Genomic DNA, 25,294 nt, shown 5'->3' on the forward strand with positions numbered 1-25,294 from the left:
GTACCGCTCGCGCCTTGATGTGAATGGGTCGTGCCTCTGGGACCAAGTGGATCCGCACCTTCGCCCCGGAAAAGTTTCCAATGCCTGGCTCGAAAAGGGAAGGAAACTTGTTAAGAACCTGGGTACGTGAGGTCTCATCGACATGTGATAGCGCTCGGATGTCATCCCAGTTCCAGTGGATTTTGCCCAGCCAGCTCCTTCCAAACAGTGTGGGGCCATCGCCCGGGACAATCCAGAGTGGCAGTTCATGCACCGTGCCCTTGTAGGTGACCTTGACCATGGCGCTGCCCAGGACAGTGATGAGCTCTTTGGTGTACGTTCTCAGTTTCGTGTGGATGGGGCTCAGGCTGGTCTGAGTGCCTTGTTGCACCACAGTCTCTCAAACATCTGTTTACCCATGATGGATCGGCTAGCGCCAGTGTCCAGTTCCATGGCTACGGGTAGGCCATTCAATTATACATATAGCATTATAGGTGGACATTTCGTCGAAAATGTGTGCACCCCGTGTACTTCAGCATCTGCCTCCTCTCTCTGAGGCTCAAAATTGCTTTGATCCACCATGGATCGATTTTCCTCTGCCACGTGGTGGTTAGCAGGTTTTGCAGAGCTTGCAGCTCGTCTGCAAGCTCATTGGAGGTGCCCCATTGTTCCACAGCTCTTGCAAACATACCCTTTGAAGTGGCATGAATAGGCTGAATGGAAGCCTCCACAATGCCAACAAGGTGTGAATTGCCTTGCATTCATCCTTTGTTGTAGACTCTGAGTCATCTGGGTCACCTGAGACTTGCTGGCAGTTGCAGACTCGTGGTTTCTGCCCTGTACATTTCTGCTCGCAAATACAGTTCCAGTTAATTTATGAACATTGCTAGCACTTGTGTGCTGAGAGATTTGTTTGGTGTTATCACTGGTGGACATAAATGCCTGTGCTATAGCAATGGCTTTACTGAGGGTCGGTGTCTCTACAGTCAAAAGTTTTCGTAGGATGGTCTCATGGCCAATGCCCAGTACAAAAAAGTCTCTGAGCATCTGCTCCAGGTAGCCATCAAACTCACATTGTCCTGCAAGTTGCCTTAGCTCAGCGACGTAGCTCGCTACTTCCTGACCTTCAGATCACTGGCACGTGTAGAACTGATACCTCGCCATCAGCACGCTCTCCCTCAAGTTAAGATGCTCCCGAACCAGTGTACACAGCTCCTCATATGACTTATCTGTGGGTTTCACCGGAGCCAGAAGATTCTTCATGAGGCTGTAGGTCGGTGCCCCGCAGACCGCGAGGAGGACTGCTCTCCTTTTTGCAGCGCTTCCTTCTCTGTGCAGCTTGTTGGCTACAAAGTACTGGTCTAGCCGTTCGACATAGGCTTCCCAGTCCTCACCCTCCGAGAACTTCTCCAGAATGCCCACAGTTTGCTGCACCTTTGTGTTGGATTCGTATTCTTGTCGCCAGTTATTGTGTTCCTAACACAGATGAGACTGCACACAGGGAGGTTAAAATAACAGTGACCTCAGTCTTTATTAAGACACTCCAGAGTGAGGAACAGGCCTTAGGGGCTGGCTTCTATACAGTGCTCCCAAGGGATGCTGGGATCCCTTGGGACTTCAGAGGATGCGCTCCCTGGTGGTGGAACATGGGAGGTCATGCTTTACAGATACACAACAGTTCCCTCTAGACTTGACTACTCCAATTCACTCCTGGCCTGCCTCCCACATTCTACACTATGTAAACTTGAGGTCATCCAAAACTCAACAGCCCATGTCCTAACTCGCACCAAGTCACGATCACCCATCACCCCTGTGCCGCCTGACCTACATTGGCTCCCATTTAAACAATGCCTCGATTTGAAAATTCTCATCCTTGTTTTCAAATCACTCCATGGCCTCGCCCCTCCCTATCTCTGTGATCTTTTTCAGCCTCACAACCCCACAAAATGTCTGCGATCTTCAAATTCTAGCCTCATGAACATCCTCACTATAACTGCTCAACCATCAGTGGCCGTGCCTTCAGCTGTTTGGGTCCTAAGCTCTGGAACTCCCTCCCTAAACCTCTCCGCCTCTCTACTTCTCTTTCCTTCTTTAAAATGCTCCTTAAAACCTACCTTTTGAAATAAGCTTTTGGTCAGCTGCTTTCTTCTTTTAATTTCTTCTTTTGTGGCTCGATGTCACATTTATCTGTTTTGTTTTGCAACACTGCTGTGAAACACCTTGGGGCGTTTTACTACATTAAAGACGCTATATAAATAAAAGTTATTATTATTATCAATAAAGATGGGGAGATAAACATTATAGTAATGCTTAGAAACTCTAAACTGTAATATGACAACAATATGCACATTGATAGTGGAATGAGAAATCCACCACTTTATCATATGTTTATACAGAAGCTTCTAGATCATGCTTAAGGCTCAAATTATTGGATTGTGGATGATGTCAGAAAATCATATTCAAAAGCAATTTTGATCAATGTTCATATGGTTATGGATGATGGACAGTGCTGATTATGTCCTACTATGTAGATTTAATTGCTGGTATTATGTGGTAGAGTGCCCAATTGTAAAATTACAGCTAAAATTTGCAAGCCTCATTTTAAACCAATTATGAAGCTTTGGATCATTGTTTTAAACTAGATTTTCCATATTTTTGCATGCATACCGCCCACTTAACTTCCATTTTAAAGCTGAAATGAGATATAACGCCCATATATCGCCCATTTAGCCACAAAATGGAAACTAACGACCAATTTTCGGTCACTTATTGCCGAGCGTTACTTTCGGCATGTATGTAACACCGATAAACAATAATACCGCCCGCCCACTTGTTTTAGGTGGAAAGATCAGAATGAGCGAAACCAACGCTCATAATATCACCCAGCATTACTTTCGGCATATAATTAATGCCGAGATTTAATAATACTGCCAGTACACTGTTTTTTGTCATAAAGGTCACATTTGCCGAAACTAACGCCCAGAAAATCGCCCAGCATTACTTTCAGCACCTCGCACACATCTCACCGACAGTATCGTTCACCGAAAAAACGGCTGTGAAAAAGTTGCTCTCACCTGAACTAATCACAGCGGTATGGACGCCATTTTCTAAATCGCAGGTCGCTTCATTTAAAAGGCTGCTCTGCTTCAACTTCGGGGGAGTTTGGATGTACTCTGGAGGTCTTTTAAGGTGATGTGAACATCTGAACAAACATCTTATCATACTGTGGATGATTGGAATTTACTTTAGGTGTCTTAGTGGGGACATTTATTGTTTGTGAACAATCGATGTAATACTGATAGTTATTGGAATGGGGCCTGTCATTTCGCAGCCTGTCTTGATGAATACGCACATGCTGCAGACTAGAGATGGCAGAAGATATATTCAACAGCATTATGTGCCCAATCTAAGATGTGCCAGACTGATGAGGAGGACCAGACCTTACACCCCCACACTTACAGGGAGAAACAGTCTTACCTCAACTTGACCAATAACACCTGCCTTAGGAGACTGCGCTTCCACAAGGAGGTTATCAGTGAGATATGCCAGCTCATCAGGGGAGATGCGCAGCCTGCCAGCTCTATCAGGACCGCACTGTCCGTCGAGGTCAAGGTCACCGCGGCACTTTCGTTCTACCTGTCGGGTTCCTTTCAGGCCTCAGCTGGCGACATTTGCGCTATATCTCAGCATGCCACGCTGCTGCATTAGACAGGTCACTGAAGCCCTTTACGCATGCAGGATGGACTTTATCAGCTTCCCCATGACCAGGGAGGCTCAGACTGAGAGGGCTTTATGATTCTACCGAATTGCTAACTTCCCCAAAATGCAGGGAGCAATAGACTGTATGCACATCGCGATGCGGGCACTTTTTCAGGATGCAGAGGTTTTCAAGAACCACAAGGGATTCCACTCCCTCAATGTCCAACTCATTGTCGACCACCAGAAAATTATTATGGCAGTGAATGCTAAATTTCTGGGCAGCACCCATGATGCTCATATGCTGTGTGAGAGCACTGCATCTGACATGTTTACCAGTCAGCCACAAGGCCAATGCTGGATGCTTGGTGACAAAGGATATGGCCTCGCCACCTGGCTGATGACCCCCCTGTGTGACACCCACACCAAAGCCGAGAAGCGATACAACGAGAGCCACAGAGCCACTCGCAATATCGTCGAGAAAACCATTGGAGTGCTTAAGCAGCGCTTTAGATGCCTGGACCACTCAGGAGGAGAGCTCCAATACCACCCTGAGCAGGTAGTTCAATTCGTGGTGGAGTGCTCTATGCTGCACAACTTGGCTATCAGGAGGGGACAAGAATTGCCAGAAGGGTGTGACGGTCCACCTCAGGAGAGAGAGGAAGAGGAGGACAAGGAGGTGGACGCTGATCTAAGGCCAGACAATCAGGCTGATGCTGAAACCATGACCCACTCTAGACGGCAGGAAAGGGCCCGTGGTGGCTACATAGCTGCAAGACTCTTACGTCAGCAGCTCATAAATGAGCGCTTTGCTTGAAAGAACATTGTTGTTATTTACAAAGTTGCAACACTGCTGGGTGTGCAGGTCATACATCAATGGTGTGCATCACCTTGGTGACAGTTAAAGTTTAAGTTGATTCAAGTTAAGTGTAATTATACCCTTTGATGTTAAGGAATCACCAATGTGTAACGGTGCAGCTATCTGAGACAATGCGCAACAAGGTTATGTTAAATAAAAAACATTTAATCCGACCATTTGTGTGAAATCATAATTATAACTGTAAAAAACACCCCACCCCACAAAAAATGTATCACATTTACATCATTCGATTAGTCACCATTTTCAGCAACACAGAACACAAATGCAAACCAGCAAGGTCGCCCCCTTGACCCTTCCCCCGACCCTCCCACCAAAATAGCACCAACAACATAAAAATATGCCCAAGACAACACCTGCGGCCATGCACCTCACTTTCCTTCCCCCCACCGCTTCTCCTCCCCACCTTTAACCCTTCACCTTCCTCTCCTGACTCCAAGTTGCCTGGCCGAGGAGCTCCTCAGGCGCTGCTTCATTGGGGGGGATGACAGCAGAACCGTTGCTTGGACGGATACGGGGAGAGGACAGTCCTGAGGCGGGAACGTCCTCTGGGCCAGAAGCAAGATCTTCCTCCTGGCTCTCATGTGTCATTGGCAATGGGGGTGCGGCACCTTGGGGTGCAGTGCCGTGCTCCGGGACCACTGGAAGGTCTCTGCCATCAGTGTTCCTGGCTATCAACTCCAGGGCCTCCGCCATCTGCAGCACGTACTCCATCATGGTGGCGGCCATGCTGGCCAGCTGGAGGGATATGCTCCCCATTGTCTGCTGGATCAGCTGACCTATGTCAACACACCTCCTGGACAAGTGTACCATGTCCCCACTCAGATCTGCTGCTCGTGGAGCAGACCTGCCACGTCGAACCAACCTCCGCTTCGTCGGCGCCGTCCTGGAGACACTGGGGTGCCCTGCGGCAAGGTGCTTGGGCCCGGTACCTCCACGGTGGATGTGGGAATGTCGCAGGAGCACTCAATGTCATCGATGTTGAATGGATTATGGAGGTTGGGGATGCAGGCTCCTTGAAGTCGGCACTGTCATCCATTGAGAAGGGACCCAGCAGATGCACAGGTGAGAATCGGTGCTTGTCAGCACCAGATGGAGGAGAGTCCGGCGAGTCCTTCCCCGCGCCCCCACCTTCTGCGCTCGGTGTTCTTGCATGGGGCCGCGCTGCTGGCTGAGCTGCAGAACATAAATTAGGTTATTAGAGGAGAAGGGGATGCTAGGGTCACAAGGTGAGTCCAGTGCTACACACAGCATATGCACAACAAAAACAACACCATTATCAAGATCATCAAAGACACCACATTTCATGACCATCACAAAATTCTTCATTGCAATGATTCTCATGAGGACATCATTATTTAGAGAAGAATTTTATGATTCATCTATCTTATAATATTGGTCAGATATGAGTGGGTGTGGCATCTATTGACTTTACATCACACAATGGTGTATACTTTACTCAAGTGGCATCACATCAGGCTCTGCTGCTGCTTGCGTGGCCGACTGGGGGTGGGTCCCCACTAGTGCCAGCACCCGCTCCTCGATGTCGGTGAGGTCGATGATGATTGGTGGCCCCCCATCCATTCGCCTCTGCTCGGCACTATTGCTCGAAAGCTTCTTCTGTAAAAGGTAACAACAGCACGACATGGCATGAGATCATTGCGTGATATCATTGCTAAGTACTGTCAAAGAGACTGATACAACACATAACCTGTCATGTATTCAACCAGCATTGTAACCCATGTATAATCTGACCTAAGTTGTACACTGTGAGAACAATGACCACTAGGTGGTGAACTTGTGGGAGACACTTCTAACCTGGACCTTCAGGTATAAAAGGGGAAGCTCCAGCCACTTCCATCACTTGAGTGCTAAGGAATAAAGGACAGGTCACAGACTGACCTTCTCTCAAGCATGGGCCTCGTGTGCATTTATACTGTATAGTAAGGACATATCAATGGCGACAAGAAACTGGGATTTAAACCACGCGAGCATGGCCACTAGCAGAACAGACTAGAGGTACTGTGTTATGGAATGGTTGGGACAGAGATTCAACATTGTTAAAGCAGCACACAGCTCTCCAGGCAGACAAGGGCAATCGGGCATGCCCCAACATGTAGTCAAACCCAGAGGGGGAGTTCGACAGAGACAATGGCAAGCTGAACGGCGATTCACGCCATTGCAAGGGACAATGCGGCCAGTAATGGGGCCATCAACACCTGTTAATAACGCACTCAAGGACAGTCACAGGGGCAGTCAGGGACGATCGACTGGCAAGGGACATTTTGTTTCCAACAACAGCTCATATTGGAGGCGTGGAGGCACACACTCAGCCGCAGTTTGCAGAGATGAGCAAAATACCTGCAGAAATTGCAGAAATGAACGCTGGGGGAAATGGCTGGAAGCTGAAGTTCAGCGAGTTCATGTGGAGCACGTATACAGTTCATACACCAGGACGCCACTGATAATGATGAAAGTGCTCCTCAATGGCATCCCAGTATCAATGGAGTTAGACATGGGGGCCAGCCAGTCCCTGATGGGTATCAAACAGTTTGAAAAGTTGTGGACATCCAAGGCCAGGAGGCCAAAATTATTGCCGATTGACGCACAGCTATGGACATACACAAAGGAGATCATTCCGGTGCTAGGCAGCGCCACGGTAGTCGTGACCCACAAAGATTCGAAGAACAGGTTGCCACTCTGGGTTGTCCCGGGGGACGGTCCCGCACTACTGGGGAGGAGTTGGCTTGCTGTCATGAACTGGAAATGGGGCGATGTCAATGCAATTTTCTCTGTGGAGCGAGTATCATGCTCACAGATCCTGGACACATTTGACTCATTATTTCAACCCGGCATTGGCACTTTCATGGGTCCAAGGTAGTGATTCACATAAACCCAGACGCCAGGCCAGTACACCACAAGGCCAGAGCATTGCCGTACGTGATGCGGGAAAAGATAGAATGCGAATTGGACCGCCTGCTGAGGGAAGGCATCATCTCGCCAGTCGAATTCAGTGACTGGGCGAGCCCGATCATGCCGGTGCTCAAGGCGGATGGGTCGGTCAGGATATGTGATGATTACAAGGCCACCTCAATCAGGTGTCACTCCAAGACCAGTATCCGCTACCGAGAGTGAAGGACCTCTTTGCGACGCTATCCGGTGGCAAACTTTTTTCAAAATTGGACCTGACCTCAGCTTACATGACCCAGGAGCTGGCGAGTGAGTCGAAGAAGCTGACCACCATCACGACACACAAGGGGTTGGTTAAGTACAGCAGATGTCCGTTCGGGATTCGCTCGGCCGCCGCGATCTTCCAACGAAATATGGAAAGCCTCCTCAAGTCGATTCCAGGGACGGTGATTTTTCGGACAACATCCTCATCACAGGTTACGATACTGAAGAACACCTCCACAACCTGGAGGAGGTGCTACGCAGACTGGACCAGGTAAGGCTGCCACTGAAAAAGGCGAAGTGCATCTTCCTAGCTCCAGAGTTAGAATTCCTGTGGATGAGGGTAGCAGCAGACGGGATCAGCCCTACTACGTCCAAGATGGAAGTGATCCAGAGAGCACCCAGACCCCGTAACACGACGGAGCTGCGTTCGTTCCTGGGGCTCCTGAACTATTTTGGTAACTTTCTTCCCAAATTGAGCACGCTGCTAGAGCGCTACACATGCTCCTATGCAAAGGTCGCGAATGGGCCTGGAGGGACAGCCAGGAAAGGGCTTTTAATAGAGCACGCAATTTGTTATGTTCCAACAATCTGTTAACGCTATATGACCCATGTAAGAAATTTGTGTTAACGTGCGATGCGTCGTCCTATGGTGTCGGGTGTGTGTTGCAGCATGTCAATGCCAAGGGTTGCTTATGCCTCCAGAAGTCTGTCCCAGGCAGAAAGGGGCTACGGGATGGTAGAAAAGGAGGCGCTCGCATGTGTATATGCGGTAAAGAAAATGCACCAGTACCTGTTTGGCAGGAAATTTGAGCTGGAGACAGATCACAAACCCTAACGTCCCTTTTGGCCAACAACAGGGCCATAAATGCAAACGCATCGGCCCGCATACGATTTGGGCACTCACGTTAGCCGCCTATGACTATACAATTTGGCACAGACCGGGCACCGAAAACTGCGCCGATGCACTCAGCAGGCTCCCACTAGCCACCACTGAGGGGGCTACCGAGCATGCTGCTGAGATGGTCATGGCTGTTGAAGCTTTCGGAAGCGAAGGCTCACCTGTGACAGCCCGTCAGATTAAAGTTTGGACAAATAGAGACCCGCTATTGTCTCTAGTCAAGAAATGTGTCCTGAATGGGGACTGGGCAGCCATGTACAGGGCATGCCCTGAGGAATTTAAACCATTTCACAGGCGCAGGGATGAACTCTCGATTCAGGCCGATTGCCTACTGTGGGGAAACCGCGTAGTCATGCCCTAGATGGGCAGAGAGGTGTTCATCAGAGATCTCCACAATGAGCACCCGGGCATTGTCATGAAGAAGGCAATTGCCAGGTCACACGTTTGGTGGCCAGGGATAGACGCAGATCTGGAACTTTATGTTCGCAGGTGCAACACGTGTGCCCAGCTGGGCAATGCGCCCAGGGAAGCCCCCCTTAGCCCCTGGCCATGGCCCGCCAAGCCTTGGTCACGCATCCATGTGGACTACGCAGGCCTTTCATGGGAAAAATGTTTTTGGTTGTAGTAGACGCCTACTCCAAATGGATCGAGTGTGACATTTTAAATTCAAACATATCCTCTGCCACGGTAGAAAGTCTACGGGCAATGTTCGCCGCCCACGGTCTACCGGACATCTTGGTCAGCGACAATGGCCCGTGCTTCACAAGCACTGAATTCCAGGACGTCATGGCAGGCAATGGAATTAACCATGTCAGAACGGCACCGTTCAAGCTGGCCTCAAACAACCAGGCAGAACGAGCAGTGTAGATAATCAAACAGGGGATGCTCAGAATCCAAGAGGGTTCCCTACAAAGCCGCTTATCACGTTTCCTGTTAGCCTACAGATCCCGACCACACTCGCTCACAGGGGTTCCACCTGCAGAGCTGCTAATGAAAAGGATGCTCAAAACCCGGTTATCCCTTATACACCCCACCATGAAAGAAATTGTTGAGAGCAGGCGCCAGTCACAATATGACTACCATGACAGGAATGCGAGGGCGCGATGTATTGATGTAAATGGCCCTGTTTTTGTCCTCAACTATGCTGCAGGGCCCAAATGGCTCGCAGGCACTGTGATTGCCGCAAACACGTGGATCAAACAAAAAGGAGGTTCAGCAACCCCATAGAAGAAGCAGAGGAAGAACATGATATAGAGTTCACTCCACCACTGGTGACCGAACACCGGAACCAAAGGGAGGAGAGCCCAGCCACTGTGGGCAGTCCGGATAGGCCTGAGGCACTGCAAACAGCAGACACTCAGACCAGCGCCCAACAACCGGAGCCCCAACTCAGGCGCTCTACAAGAGGGCGTAAACCACCAGATAGACTCAACCTGTGATCCCAATAAGGCTTTGGGGGGGAGGTGATGTCATGTATTCAACCAGCATTGTAACCCATGTGTAATCTGACCTAAGTTGTACACTGTGAGAACAATGACCACTAGGTGGTGAACTTGTGAGAGACACTCCTAACCTGGACCTTCAGGTATAAAAGGGGAAGCTCCACCCACTTCCATCACTTGAGTGCTAAGGAATAAAGGACAGGTCACAGACTGACCTTCTCTCAAGCATGGGCCTCATGTGCATTTATACTGTATAGTCAGGACATATCATAACCGACAGAAGTAATCATGATTATCATGAAAATTATCATTCTTTACCGAAAGATGTACACCGTGAACGCATGCTTTGAGTATAACATTCCCGGTATAATTGCAAGACATCACATCTGATTTTAATCACTCATTACACTTACAATTCAAATTATATAAATGTATAAGTACACGTAAATAAATGTAATACTTACTCTGGCGGATCTGACAAGGTCGTTCCAGCGCTTGCGGCATTGGTTGCCCTCACACACCTCGTTGGTCGCCGACGAGACCACCTCGGCTATCTCAGCCCATATCTTTTGGTAGGCCTTTGGGGTGGGCTTCCCACGCCCTCCCTGGGTCAATTGACCCCAGCTTGACTTGACCTCCTGCATGAGGGAGGCATTTGCCTCATCAGAGAACCTCCTTGCTCTTTTGCGTTCTCCCAATTGTTCCTCTCCCAGCTCACTGCTTTTGCCAGCGTCCTCAATCTCCACAGCATGCTGGGTCGCCTCCATCCCTTCCATGTTAAATATTATTTTTTCCACAAAAACTCAGTGCCAACTACCTTATTTGTGCTTAGTAGGCTTTTTGTTGCTGGTGAATCTCCCTCATGCCTTCCACAACATCCAAAGAAGCACACACCGTACCCACACGCGCGTTCAGTCCCTCTCTGCTCCCTCTCTCTCTGTCTCCTCTTATGCGCATATAATGATAACCCAATACCTCCTGAAGCATGGGAAATGAGCATTGCCATGCCATTGCTATGGTCGGTGACACTTTATGGCAGAAGGTCAAAAAAATGTAATGATAACTCCCATTTCAGATCGCTCGCGGTAACACCCATTTTCAAAAATGGAAAGTTAGGGTTTCTCAAAACAATCTCAAAACCCATTTTTACAGCCCACATTGGAAATAATGCCCATTTTTGACCGATCTGCACAAAAGTGGAAAGTCTCGCCCCATCTCTTTAATTGATAGAAACACAGGATTTTCAGAATAGATATCAGTATGAATTTACTTAAATTTGTGCAGCAAAAGTAGGATATTTTTATGTTTTTTTGTATAATCATTATGCAATAAAACATTGTACAAAGTAAAACTGGAGAGCAGATTTAGAAAATGGGAATGTCAAATGACCTGTTATACTTGGTGTGCTATTGGGCATGAAAAACCTCAATTAAAAAGATCAAAAATATTGAAATGTTCAAGAACACGAAGAAATGATCCATGATTTTTATTTTAAAAGTGCATATAACATAATGGGAAAGATTCCCCTTTGTTGAGGCTAGATGGCAAAGAGCTATTATCGGAGAGCCTGGCATTGGGGCCCAGACTGGGGCTTTCCATGGACCTGAGGGTCTGTGGGGATCCCGGGGGCAACCTGAAGACACCTAGAGGCCGAATGCAATTTCAAGATGCCCCTCCCCCAGGATGAGGAGCTCAGAGTCTCAAAAAAAATGTGCATGAAACTTATTTGATCCTTCTCCAGAGAGCACTATAAAAACATGTAAATATAAAGTAACACTTGTGAATAAGTGAACAACATGGTATTGCCTTACAGATGAGGAAGGTCCCAGGTTTGATATGTAGTATATTCTGAGTTACTGGATTTCAGCTGGGATGCCAGTAGGGACACTAAGATTAGTCTCTGTGTCCCAAGGCGACAAACCATTAAAATTGACTAAGGACCCAACATCGATGCCTGCTGGAAAGTATCAGCAGTAGATGAGGACAGGATCAGGCTCGGCTGGATTTACTCCGTCGTCAAATAGCCTGACATTGCTTGCTGCCAAGGAAAAATGCTTACGTTGGTGAGGTACCAGAAGTTTGATATTAAACCTTCAAATCATCCAAACTACTTCTCTAATAGAGCAGAGGGTCCTGCCATTTTAGGCATTGCCGAGGAGGGCAGTTTAGTCATATTGCAAGTGTGTGGGTGGCAAGCAGAATTTCCTCCAGCTGCTGTGCCTTTAATTTCTATGGGCTAGAGCCTCCACCTTTTTTGCATGTTTAACGCCTGGCGACTGTTTTTTGTCATATAGAGCATATTTACCCAAATTAGTGGCCTTGGAGATCAGCCATCGTCAATTTCAAGACCGGGCGTACGTATCGCCCACAATATCGCTCACTCAAAAAACCGGCCATAAAAAGTGGAACTAACCATAACGAACGCCAGTGGTGTAGCTGGCATTTGTTAAATTCCACTCTTGCGTGAGGAGCTGATATTGGAAAGATTTGCCTGAAAGAGCACTGATGTGAGTGACAATGCTGACACATTGCTGTGTGTGTGCAGCTCAGACATCAATGGTGCCCATCACCTTGGTGCCAGTTAAAGTTTACATTGATTGATGTTAAGTTGTATTTAACCCTTTCATGGTAAGGAAGCACGAGTGTGTAACGGTCCAGCTATCTGAGACAATGCGTAACAAGGTTATGTTCAATAACAAAATTTTAGTATCAACATTGGTCTAAAATCATAAGTATCAGGGCCAATAACACCCAACCCCCGCCTAGACTCCACTTTTTCCACCATTGACATAAATCACATGTTCAACATGTCCAACAGCACAGAATACAAAGGCAAAACAGGAGCATAGTCCCCAGCCCACATTCCAAGAAATTGCATACACCCAGATGGAGATATAACACAGCCATCACCTGCGCACATGCACCTCACTTCCTTTCCCCCGTCTCCTTCTTCTTCCCATCTCTACCTCTTCCCCTCCTCACTCCACGGCGCCTAGCCGAGGAGCTCCTCAGGCGGTGCCTCATTGGGGGGATGAATGCAGATGCGGTCATTGCACGGGTACGGGAGCGGGGAGTGCCGAGGGGGCAACATTCTCTGATGCAGAAGCAGGATCTTGGTCCTTGCTCTCATCTGTCATTCGCAGTGGTGGTGCGTAACCCAGGGGTGGACTGCCGCGCACTCAGGGACCACTGGGAGACCTGTGGCAGCAGTGTTCCTGACTATCGCACCCAGGGCTCTGCCATGGCGGCCAGCTGTCGGGATATGCCTCCCAGTGCTTCGATGAGCTGGTCACCAATGTCTACAGTCCTCCTGGACAACTGTAACATCTCTCCACTCTCATGTTGCGCTGGTGGAACAGACCTGTTGTGCCCATGAGGCCTCCGTGGGGTCGGCGCCATCCTGGGGACAAATGGGGTGTCCTGTGGAGAGGTGCTTGGGGCCGGCACCTCCAAGCCACTCTCTCTTTCACTTTCTCTCTCTCAATCTCTCTCTCTTTCTCTCTCTCTCTCTCTCTACGCATCATAGACATCACATTTCATGACCATCAACACATTGTGCATTGAAATGATTTTCATTAGGCCAGCATTATTTCTATGACACTTTTAGAAATCATCTATCATATATGATTGGTCGGATATGAGTAGGTGTGGCATCTATAGACTTTATATGACGCAATGTTGTAAGCTTTACTCACATGGCATCACTTCAGGGTCTGCAGATGCATCTGTGGCTGTCCGAGGATGCTTCCCCACGAGTGCGAGCACTCGCTCCTCCATCTCAGTGATGTCGCTGGGGACTGGTGGCCCCCCACCCGTTCGCCTCTGCACAGACCTCATCGTCGATAGCTTCTTCTGTAAAAGGTACCAGGACGACATGGAATGATATCATTGCTAGGTACTGTCACAGAGATTGATACAACACATAACCGACAGATGTAATCATGATTATTATGATAATTATCATTCTTTACCTAAAGACGTACACCATGACCGCAGGCTTGAGTAAAACATTCCTGGTAAAAGTGCAAGACCTCACATCTGCTGATAGTCACTCATTTGTTACAAATCAAATTATATAAATATATAAGTATATGTAAATCAATGTAATACTTACTGTTGCGGATCCCACAAGGTCGTTCCATTGTTTGTGGCATTGGTTGCCCTCACGCATCTCGCTGGTCGCCGACGAGACCACCTCTGCTATCTCAGTCCATATCTTCTGGCATGCCTTTGGGGTGGGCTTCCCATGCCCATCCTGTGTCAAATCACCCCAGCATAACTCAACCTCCTGCAGGAGGGAGGCATTTGCCTCGTCCAACAACCTCCCCGCTCTTTTGCAGCCTCCAATGTGCTCCTCTCCCACCTCACTGCTCTCTCCAGCATCAGTCTCCACAGCGAGCTGTGATGCCTCCTCCTCTCTCTCCATTATTAGGCAAATTCAGTCAAATATGTGGCTGGTAACAGCTAATTTTTGTTTGCCTACTCGCTGTGAAGCTCTGAAGTCTCCCTCCTTCCTTTCAAAGTAGCCACACCACACCCAGCCACGCCTTCAGTCCCTCTGAGCTCCCTCTCTCTCTGTCTCCTCTTCTGCATATGTCATGATGACCCTTGACCTCCTGACTCGCAGAAATCGAGTGTTGCCATGCCGTTGCTAAGGACGGCCACACTTTACGGCAGAAGGTCAAACAATTTTTACGCTACTGCCCATTTGATATTGCTCGCGTTAACGCCCATTTTCAAAAATGTAAACTAGGTGTTTTGAGAATGGGCGAGAAGCCGACGATCTGAAAACTCTTTTTTAAACACTCACACCGGAAATAACGCCCATTTTTGGGCAATAAGCACAAAAGTTAAGGTTCTAGCCCTATGAAATTAAAAATTCCGAGCTATGATTGTTTAATCTAAATGGGTCATTATAACATTTCATCATAAAGTGAAATAATTGCTGGAATTTTACATTTTTTAAGTCACAATACCGTTTTTTAAGTCGTTATATGTGAACACAATAAAGAAGATTCTGTGGTAAGAAGTTTTAAAGATAACACTGTGAATAAGAATTTTCCTTTGGAGATTCCCCTTTGTTGAAGGCATTCAATGGAATAAAGAGCCCTGAACTATAATAGATGTTTCAGTGGAACGAACTTCCACTGAAGGCTACCACAGATCAACATCTATTGTCGGTGACTCTTCAGTGATTCTTTCATATCCTTATTCATGGGAATTCCTTTTTTTTTGCAGGTTCCTGCCCACATGGTTATTTGGAATGCCAGAATGGAAATTGTTACCAACCAGAACAGAGTTGTGATTTTGTCAATGATTGCAGTGACAATACAGACGAGAAAGAATGTGGAACATCGTGCACCTTTGAGGCAGGCCAATGTGGTTGGAAAAATTCCTTGGCAGATAATTTTGATTGGATCTTGGGACAGGGTTCATTTCAGAGTCTACGACCTGCAAGTGATCAGAGTCTAGGAAATGAGAATGGTAATTCAGTAACTTATGTGGAATTCTAATATACTATACTAGTATAAAGGAAGGAAATAACTGTTTGAACCCTGTCATTATTGGCTATGCTTGGCAAACCTTCTGCATTTGTTTGCCAAGCACTTGATGTGATGGCACAATTTATGCCAAATCTTGTGTCACAATTATATGAGAGCTATTCGTGTGGAATGTCAGTGTAACAAAAAGTGATATCTGACTATTCTTCCTCTCAACAATGACAATAACCATTTGAATATTCACCTGCATACATTTTATCATATCACAACATGATAGTTAATGAAACAAAAACATTTAAATACAGCATAGAAGGTTGGGTTTAATATGATAACTAGTGATGGGAATCGCAAATCAACAGCCAAGCTCAAGGATATGTTTTGGTAAACAAAACTAGATATGATTCTCGTATTGTTATTACCTCCACTATTAAACAAAGAAACTTTCGCCCCATGTTTTCAGTAAATCACCATAACCAAAATGGTAATTATTTCAATTTAAATATGGCCAAATTAATTCTCATCCCACCAAATTTTCATAAAAATCTCTAAAGCCAGTAATCATGACCTAGAAATTTGATGGTGTTGCACCCATTTTCGCAGGCACTAGCTGGTGCCTAACCCTCTAACATGACAGGCACAAAGCACATGGTTATTACGATCTGGAAGTGCGCCATCTGCCATATTGGTACAGGCAAAACATAGAAACATAGAAAATAGGTGCAGGAGCAGGCCATTCGACCCTTTGAGCCTGCACCACCATTCAATAAGATCATGGCTGATCAGTCACCTCAGTACCCCTTTCCTGCTTTCTCTCCATATCCCTTGATCCCTTTAGCCATAAGGGCCATATCTAACTTCCTCTTGAATATATCCAATGAACTGGCATCAACAACTCTCTGTAGTAGGGAATTCTACAGGTTAACAACTCTCTGAGTGAAAAAGTTTCTCCTCATCTCAGTCCTACAAAGCTTACCCCTTATCCTTAGATTATGTCCCTGGGTTCTGGACTTCCCCAACATCGAGAACATTCTTCTTGCATCTAACCTATCCAGTCCCGTCAGAATTTTATATGTTTCTATGAGATCCCCTCATCCTTCTAAACTCCAGTGAATACAGGCCCAGTCGATCCAGTCTCTCCTCATATGTCAGTCCTGCCATCCCGGGAATCAGTCTGGTGAACCTTCGCTGCACTCCCTCAATAACAAGCACATCCTTCCTCAGATTAGGAGACCAAAACTGAATACAATATTCCAGGTGAAGCCTCACCAAGGCCCTGTACAACTACAGTAAGATCTCCCTGCTCCTATACTCAAATCCCCTTGCTATGAAGGCCAACATACTATTTGCCTTCTTCACCACCTGCTGTACCTGCATGCCAACTTTCAATGACTGATGTACCATGACACCCAGGTCTCATTGCACCTCCCCTTTTCCTAATCTACCGCCATTCAGATAATATTCTGCCTTCGTGTTTTTGCCACCAAAGTGGATAACCTCACATTTATCCACATTATACTGCATCTGCCATGCGTTTGCCCACTCACCTAACCTGTCCAAGTCACCCTGCAGCCTTTTAGCATCCTCCTCACAGCTCACACCACCACCCAGCTTAGTGTCATCTGCAAACTTGGAGATATTATTCTCAATTCCCTCATCCAAATCATTGTAAATAGCTGGGGTCCCAGAACTGAGCCCTGCGGCACCCCACTAGTCACTGCCTGCTATTCTGAAAAGGATCCATTTATCCCGACTCTCTGCTTCCTGTCTGCCAACCAGTTTTCTATCCACGTCACTACTCTACCCCCAATACCATATGCTTTAATTTTGCACATTAATCTCTTGTGTGGGACCTTGTCAAAAGCCTTTTGAAAGTCCAAATACACTACATCCACTGGTTCTCCCTTGTCCACTCTACTAGTTACATCCTCAAAAAATTTTAGAAGATTTGTCAAGCTGGATTTCCCTTTCATAAATCCATGCTGACTTGGACCGATCCTGTCATTGCTTTCCCAATGCACTGCTATTTCATCTTTAATAATTGATTCCAACATTTTCCCCACCACCGATGTCAGGCTAACCGGTCTATAATTACCCGTTTTCTCTCCCTCCTTTCTTAAAAAGTGGTGTTGCATTAGCTACCCTCCAAAATAGGTGTCCAGGGTCCATGCCTGAAACAGGCATTAGGCCCTGTCCATATGCAAATAAGAGGCCTAACACCTGCTTGAGGCCCTCTCTGCCATAGTGGTTTGCTCTGAGGCAGTCAGCATTGGTGCTGTCCTGCATTCGAAAAAATGAGGTCCATATACATCCTAACAGGTGATTCTTAAAGAAACCGCTGCATACCACCATCAAATACATACGTTTGTTAAAATACTTACCTGAATGTGGAGCTGGGAGCTGCAGCAGTGCTCCATCTGGCTACACATATGGTTTACAGCTAGCTACTGCTCCTCCCCGCCACCCCCCCCCACTCTTTCCCGATTGCTGGCGCTGTCACCCCACCCGATCTTGGACACCTCTAATCTCCCTTCCAGTCCCCCCACCCCATTCCCATTCATCCCTCTTCACTTTAAGAACTTACTTTTGGCGATAATGAGGCTCAATACATGCACCTTGGGCCTATCCATTCAGGCGCAGGGAACGATCTCTGCGCCCTCCGTGTGCCCATTTTGGGTGTGAACAAATTTTTTCCCTATGTCTCAAACCAAAAGAAATTGGCGTAATATTGATTTTTACTACTCTGGCAAGCCTCATCATTCTTCTCCCATAAACTCCATCAAATGATCAATTAGCAGCTGAACAACATACTGAATTCTAGACCTGCTCTTTTAGACGCAATGTAAACCATTTATAGCAAACTGAGTTGTGCATAGGTGTTACGTGTGATAGAAACAGCCGTTTGAAATATCCCCCTGGGGAGTGTGATAATTAGAATAAGAAAGATGATTAGATGTTCCTTGCCTAACGCAAAGCAGAGGTTTCTAACGCAGTTGCAAGCTGCCCCTTGAAATATGCTTCTGTGTCAGTGAGAAGAGTGCATGCTGACACAAGAGCATGTTTCAATAGGCAGGTCATGGCGGCCTTCGCAAGCTCTGTGTTGCTTAGGTTCCTGCTGGAGCTGTCCACTTCCAACTGTTAAAGCCACAAATCGATGGGGCGTGATGTGTGTCCATGCTTTGGTCAGGAGGATGGCAGCAGTGCTCTGTGCTGTTCAGCTATAAGGTGTTAGCTGGTTAAACTCTGTTTGTACTCGTGCTGTCACTTGAGGATTCCTAATCCTTGGCTGTACCAGTCTATGCGTAAGCTCTCTGGACTTGGGTAAGTTGTGTTTTCTATGCAGGGAGGGGGCAAAGAGGAACTAGTTTTGAAGATTCTTAAACAATTGTATGGTTTCTGCATATATCAGACATGTGGCTAATCAAAATATAAAAATAACATCTTGTAGATTAGAAAACCTTCCATTACAGCCATGATCCACCCATTTTGAGTACTGAGGAGAGAGCAGTTTGTGTGCTGAATGTAAAAGCAACTGATGACTGTGCTAGCTGTTTAGCAAACGCTGCACTCACCAACACAGCACAGGAGCAGGCTTCAACAGGCAGGTGCTGAATGCAGCGAGATGCTGTGCCTTACATTTAAAATCCAGAGCTAGGTACAATCAACTGCTTTCTGCTTTCAGTCAACTCCATTACTTTTCTCCATTTAAATTTATTAACGTCTGGTAAAAACAACATGGCAGCATGGTTAAGGCTCCAGTTAAGGTTTTGGCGACTTCTCTGAATAACTGATCATTTACTGTGAATGCAGCCAAGTATAGTTATGCTTTCTCTTTGCATCTTTTCTTCACAATTCTGTCACATGATCAGCGGGGCAGGTGGAGCATCTCACGTTTAATTGTGAGATTGACTGTCACTCGCAAGCCTCTCACAATCCTGCTCTGTGAATGTGTGCAGCAATGGCCCAAGATAGCTCTCCTGAATTTCTGCCCCTTCCTTTATGGAAGTTGCCTGACTTATTGGCTGATTCTTAACCATTCACAGGTCCAGAGAAAGTGCTGCTTCAGGCTGTGAGCTAGGCCTTTGCATGGACCTCGATCTATTTTCTGCATTGGATGGTGATTGTGAGATGGACTGCTACTATCTGCAGCTGTAAAAGATTGTATACTTATACAAAGCTTAATTAAAAGAATCAGTCATTGCACAGACAATGTGTGCCATATGACTGACAGCACATTCTCATTGACCTGTGAAGTGCTCTTTACGTGCTGAAAAATGGAACAAAGTAATGAGTGGGTAATAGCTTCACAACACAAGTATCATTCAGGTGTATAGCCTCGGAATTGAGATATTGGACATATTGATTATAAATAGTTTCACTACATCGGAATTCACCTCAGCAGATTCCTCTGTATATAAGGAAGGATAAAGTAAGCTTTTGAATTTGTACTATGCTCCTGATAATTTGTTCAGATAAATTAGATTGTCTGGAAGTATGGTACAGTTTTCTAGACTATAATCTTGCATCTTGGGACAATTGTTGTTATCGTTGTAGAGTCTGAACACAGGACTGGAAGACATAAGTTTGACAAATCTAATATCTGTCCTATTTAATACCATGGGAGTCTTTGTACTATTGTACTATTATCTCTTCCCGCTCTTTGGGAATACAGCGGGCAAGCAGATAAAATGGTGCAGGTTCATTTCCTGCTGATTTCCGATTTTAATTCCTCTAGTTGTATCTGCAGAAGAGGCTCCTGACAGACTTGGGTAGGAGCTTTGTGCATAAATACTAATTAGGGTCCATCAGACCACGCTGGCATTTATCTTCGTCCTGACAATGGAGTTTATTTGGACTTCCAGATGCCTTTGACAAGCTCCACACAGAAAAATACTAATCAAGCTAAAATGAATGGGACTATCTAAAGGTTATCATCACAGGTGTGTGAAAACTCGGGAGCAGCAAAGCAGCATTAAAGGCTAAGGTCCAACAAAAAACCCGGGACCTAAAGAACAGGTGGTGGATGGAGAAAGCACAGGAGATACAGCAGCTGGCCGACAGCCATGATGTGCGAGGATTCTTCATTGCAGTCAAGGCCACCTACGGTCCAAACACCAAAGGCCCCACCCCGCTGCTGGCCAAGAATGGGGAAACACTCATCAAGGACACCAAGGCAGTCAGGGCCCACTGGAAGGAGCACTTCGAAGATCTCCTCAATCAAGACTTTGCCTCTGACTCGAGTGATCTCGACTCCATTCCGCAGCATGCTACCCGCCACCACCGCAGTGAGATGCCAACACTGTACGAGGTAGAAAAAGCCATACGACAGCTAAAAAAAACAAGGCTACGGGAGTGGAATCCCTGCTGAAGCACTGAAGTATGGCGGAGAGGCATTGCTGGCGCAAATACACAATCTCATCTCTCTCATCTGGAGGGAAGAGAGCATGCTGGGTGATCTTAGAGATGCAGTGATCATGACCATCTTTAAAAAAGGGGACAAGTCCGACTGTGGCAACTACAGAGGAATCTCCCTGCTATCAGCCACTGGGAAAGTCGTCGCGAGAGTCCTCCTCAACTGTCTTCTCCCCATGGCCGAGGAGCTTCTCCTGGAGTCACAGTGCAGATTTCGTCCCCTCCGGGGCACAATGGACATGATTTTTGCAGCGCGACATATACAGGAAAAATGCAGGGAACAGCGCCAGCCCTTATACATGGCCTTCTTCAACCTTACAAAGGCCTTTGACACTGTCAACCGCGAGGGTCTGTGGAGCGTCCTCCGTTTCGGATGCCCCAAAAGTACGTCACCATCCTCCGCCTGCTCCACGACGACATGCAGGCCGTGATCCTTACCAATGGTTCAATTACAGACCAAATCCACGTCGGGACCAGGGTCAAGCAGGGCTGCTTCATCGCCCCAACCCTCTTCTCAATCTTCCTCGCCGCCATGCTCCACCTCACAATCAACAAACTCCCCGCTGGAGTGGAACTAAACTACAGAACCAGTGGGAAGCTGTTTAACCTTCGCCGTCTCCAGGCCAGGTCCAAGACCACTCCAACCTCTGTTGTCGAGCTACAGTACGCGGATGACGCCTGCGTCTGTGCACACACAGAGGCTGAACTCCAGAACATAGTCAACGTATTTACCGAGGCGTATGAACGCATGGGCCTTACGGTAAACATCAGTAAGACAAAGGTTCTCCATCAGCCTGTCCTCACCGCACAGCACTGCTCCCCAGACATCAAGATCCATGTCACTGCCCTGGACAACGTGGACCACTTCCCTTATCTCGGGAGCATAGAAACATAGAAAATAGGTGCAGGAGTAGACCATTCGGCCCTTCGAGCCTGAACCGCCATTCAATGAGTTCATGGCTGAACATGCAACTTCAGTACCCCATTCCTGCTTTCTCACCATACCCCTTGATCCCTCTAGTAGTAAGGACTACATCTAACTCCTTTTTGAATACATTTAGTGACTTGGCCTCAACAACTTTCTGTGGCAGAGAATTCCACAGGTTCACCACTCTCTGGGTGAAGAAGTTTCTGCTCATCTCGGTCCTAAATGGCTTACCCCTTATCCTTCTATCAACAAGAGCAGGCATTGACGACGAGATCCAACTCCGCCTCCAGTGTGCCAGTGCAGCCTTCGGCCGCCTGAGGAAAAGAGTGTTTGAAGACCGGGCCCTCAAAACTGTCACCAAGCTCATGGTCTATATTGTGTTCCTAACACAGATGAGGCTGCACAAAGGGAGATTAAAGTAACAGTGACTTCAGTCTTTAATAAGACACTCCAGAGTGAGAAACAGGCCTTAGGAGCCGGCTTATATATAGTGCTCCTAAGGGATGCTGGGATACCTTGGGATTTCAGGGGATGAGCTCCCTGGTGGCAGAACATGGGAGTGCATGCTTTACAGATACACAACATCACTCCCCGCTGCAAAGTCAAAGTGAAAACTATTTACAAGGTGAGGAGGTCAGGAGCCTTTCTTTCCCTGGTAGACCGCCTCGGTACAAATGTCTGTTCTGGTGTTGGCTGTGCCTTCGCTGGTCTGGCGTGTTGTTGGCCCTGCAGGACTGCTGGGTGAGCCTGGCCTTGCTGGGCTGTTGGGCGTGATGGGTTTGATTTCCTGGTCCGGTGTGGTGTCGTTGATCCTTTGGGTGTGGGCTCGAAAAAGGTGGTGTCTGCTGTGGGTTGTTCAGGGCAGTCTGTGAACCACAGCCTTGTTTGGTCCAGGTGCTTTCTGCAAATTTGTCCATTGTCCAGTTTGACTACAAACACCCTATTCCCTTCTTTAGCTATTAACCTGCCCGCGATCCACTTGGGACCATGTCCATAGTTTAGCACATACACCAGGTCATTCAGATCATAAGAACATAAGAACATAAGAATTAGGAACAGGAGTAGGCCATCTAGCCCCTCGAGCCTGCTCCGCCATTCAACAAGATTATGGCTGATCTGGCTGTGGACTCAGCTCCACTTACCCGCCCGCTCCCCGTAACCCTTAATTCCCTTATTGGTTAAAAATCTATCCATCTGTGATTTGAATACATTCAATGAGCTAGTCTCAACTGCTTCCTTGGGCAGAGAATTCCACAGATTCACAACCCTCTGGGAGAAGAAATTCCTTCTCAACTCGGTTTTAAATTGGCTCCCTCGTATTTTGAGGCTGTGCCCCCTAGTTCTAGTCTCCCCGACCAGTGGAAACAACCTCTCTGCCTCTATCTTTCATTATTTTAAATGTTTCTATAAGATCACCCCTCATCCTTCTGAACTCCAACAAGTAAAGACCCAATCTACTCAATCTATCATCATAAGGTAATCCCCTCATATCCGGAATCAGCCGAGTGAATCGTCTCTGTACCCCCTCCAAAGCTAGTATATCCTTCCTTAAGTAAGGTGACCAAAACTGCATACAGTACTCCAGGTGCCGCCTCACCAATACCCTGTACAGTTGCAGAAGGACCTCCCTGCTTTTGTACTCCATCCCTCTCGCAATGAAGGCCAACATTCCATTCGCATTCCTGATTACCTGCTGCACCTGCAAACTAACTTTTTGGGATTCATGCACAAGGACCCCCAGGTCCCTCTGCACCACAGAATGTTGTAACTTCTCCCCGTTCAAATAATATTCCCTTTTACTGTTTTTTTTCCCAAGGTGGATGACCTCACATTTTCCGACATTGTATTCCATCTGCCAAACCTTAGCCCATTCGCTTAACCTATCTAAATCTCTTTGCAGCTTCTCTGTGTCCTCTACACAACCCGCTTTCCCACTAATCTTTGTGTCATCTGCAAATTTTGTTACACTACACTCTGTCCGCTCTTCCAGGTCATCGATGTATATTGTAAACAGTTGTGGTCCCAGCACCGATCCCTGTGGCACACCAATCACCACCGATTTCCAACCCGAAAAGGACCCATTTATCCCGACTCACTGCATTCTGTTAGCCAGCCAATTCTCTATCCATACTAATACATTTCCTCTGACTCCGCGCACCTTTATCTTCTGCAGTAATCTTTTGTGTGGCACCTTATCGAATGCCTTTTGGAAATCTAAATACACCACATCCATCGTTACACCTCTATCCACCATGCTCGTTATATCCTCAAAGAATTCTAGTAAATTAGTTAATCATGATTTCCCCTTCATGAATCCATGTTGCATCTGCTTGATTGCACTATTCCTATCAATTTCCTGTGACACAGTGGGGCGACCATCATTTACATTTTGTTGCTGCCGCCTGCTCTCTACCTGATCATGTAGATTGGGGTGAACCAGCGAGAGTCTGGTTTGAATTGTCCTTTTCATGAGTAGCTCAGCCGGGGGCACCCCTGTGAACGAGTGGGGTCTCGTGCGGCAGCTGAGCGGTACTCAGGACATGCGGGTTTGAAGTGAGCCTTCTGTGACTCGTTTAAGGCTCTGTTTGATTGTTTGTACTGTCTGCTCTGCCTGCTCATTGGAGGCTGGTTTAAACGGGGCCGAGGTGACATGTTTGATCCCATTGCGGGTCATAAATCTTTAAATTCGGCACTGGTGAAACATGGCCCGTTGTCACTGACCAGTATGTCCGGTAGGCCGTGGGTAGCAAACATGGCCCTCAGGCTTTCAATGGTGGCGGTGGCGGTGCTTCCCGACATTATTTCACATTCAATCCATTTTGAAAAAGCATCGACCACCACAAGGAACATTTTACCGAGAAACAAGCCCATAGTCGACATGGATCCTCGACCATGGTCTGGAGGGCCAGGACCACAAACTTAGTGGTGCCTCTCTGGGCGCGTTGCTCAACTGAGCACACACGTGGCATTGCCGTACACAGGACTCTAAGTCAGAGTCGATACCGGGCCACCACACGTGGGATCTGGCTATCGCTTTCATCATTACTATACCCGGGTGTGTGCTGTGGAGATCCGAGATGAACGTCTCCCTGCCCTTTTTTTGGTAGCACTACGCAGTTACCCCACAACAGGCAGTCTGCCTGAATGAACAGTTCGTCCTTTCACCGCTGGAACGGCTTGATTGGCTCTTGCATTTCAACGGGAATGCTGGCCCAGCTCCCATGCAGTACAGTTTTTTACTAGGGACAGCAGAGGATCTTGGCTGGTCCATGTCCTAATCTGGCAGGCCGTGACAGGTGATTTATCATTTTCAAACGCTTCCATGACCATCAACAAGCCTGTGGGCTGCGCCACCAACAACAGGTTTGCAGGCTGCGCCATTTCCACTCG

At 47.2% G+C, this 25,294-nt stretch overlaps 1 protein-coding gene across 1 annotated transcript in view; it reads left to right on the top strand.

Moving 5' to 3' along the window:
- Positions 1-25,294, top strand: part of LOC139264152 (MAM and LDL-receptor class A domain-containing protein 1-like) — an 886,997-nt gene that overhangs the window by 567,605 nt on the left and 294,098 nt on the right. The window contains exon 26 of the mRNA XM_070880238.1: positions 15,305-15,550. Within this exon, the coding sequence (XP_070736339.1) occupies positions 15,305-15,550 (246 nt within the window). The remainder of the gene's footprint in view (positions 1-15,304; positions 15,551-25,294) is intronic.

This window comes from Pristiophorus japonicus, chromosome 5 (genome assembly GCF_044704955.1).
Source record: "Pristiophorus japonicus isolate sPriJap1 chromosome 5, sPriJap1.hap1, whole genome shotgun sequence".
NCBI lineage: Eukaryota > Metazoa > Chordata > Chondrichthyes > Pristiophoridae > Pristiophorus > Pristiophorus japonicus.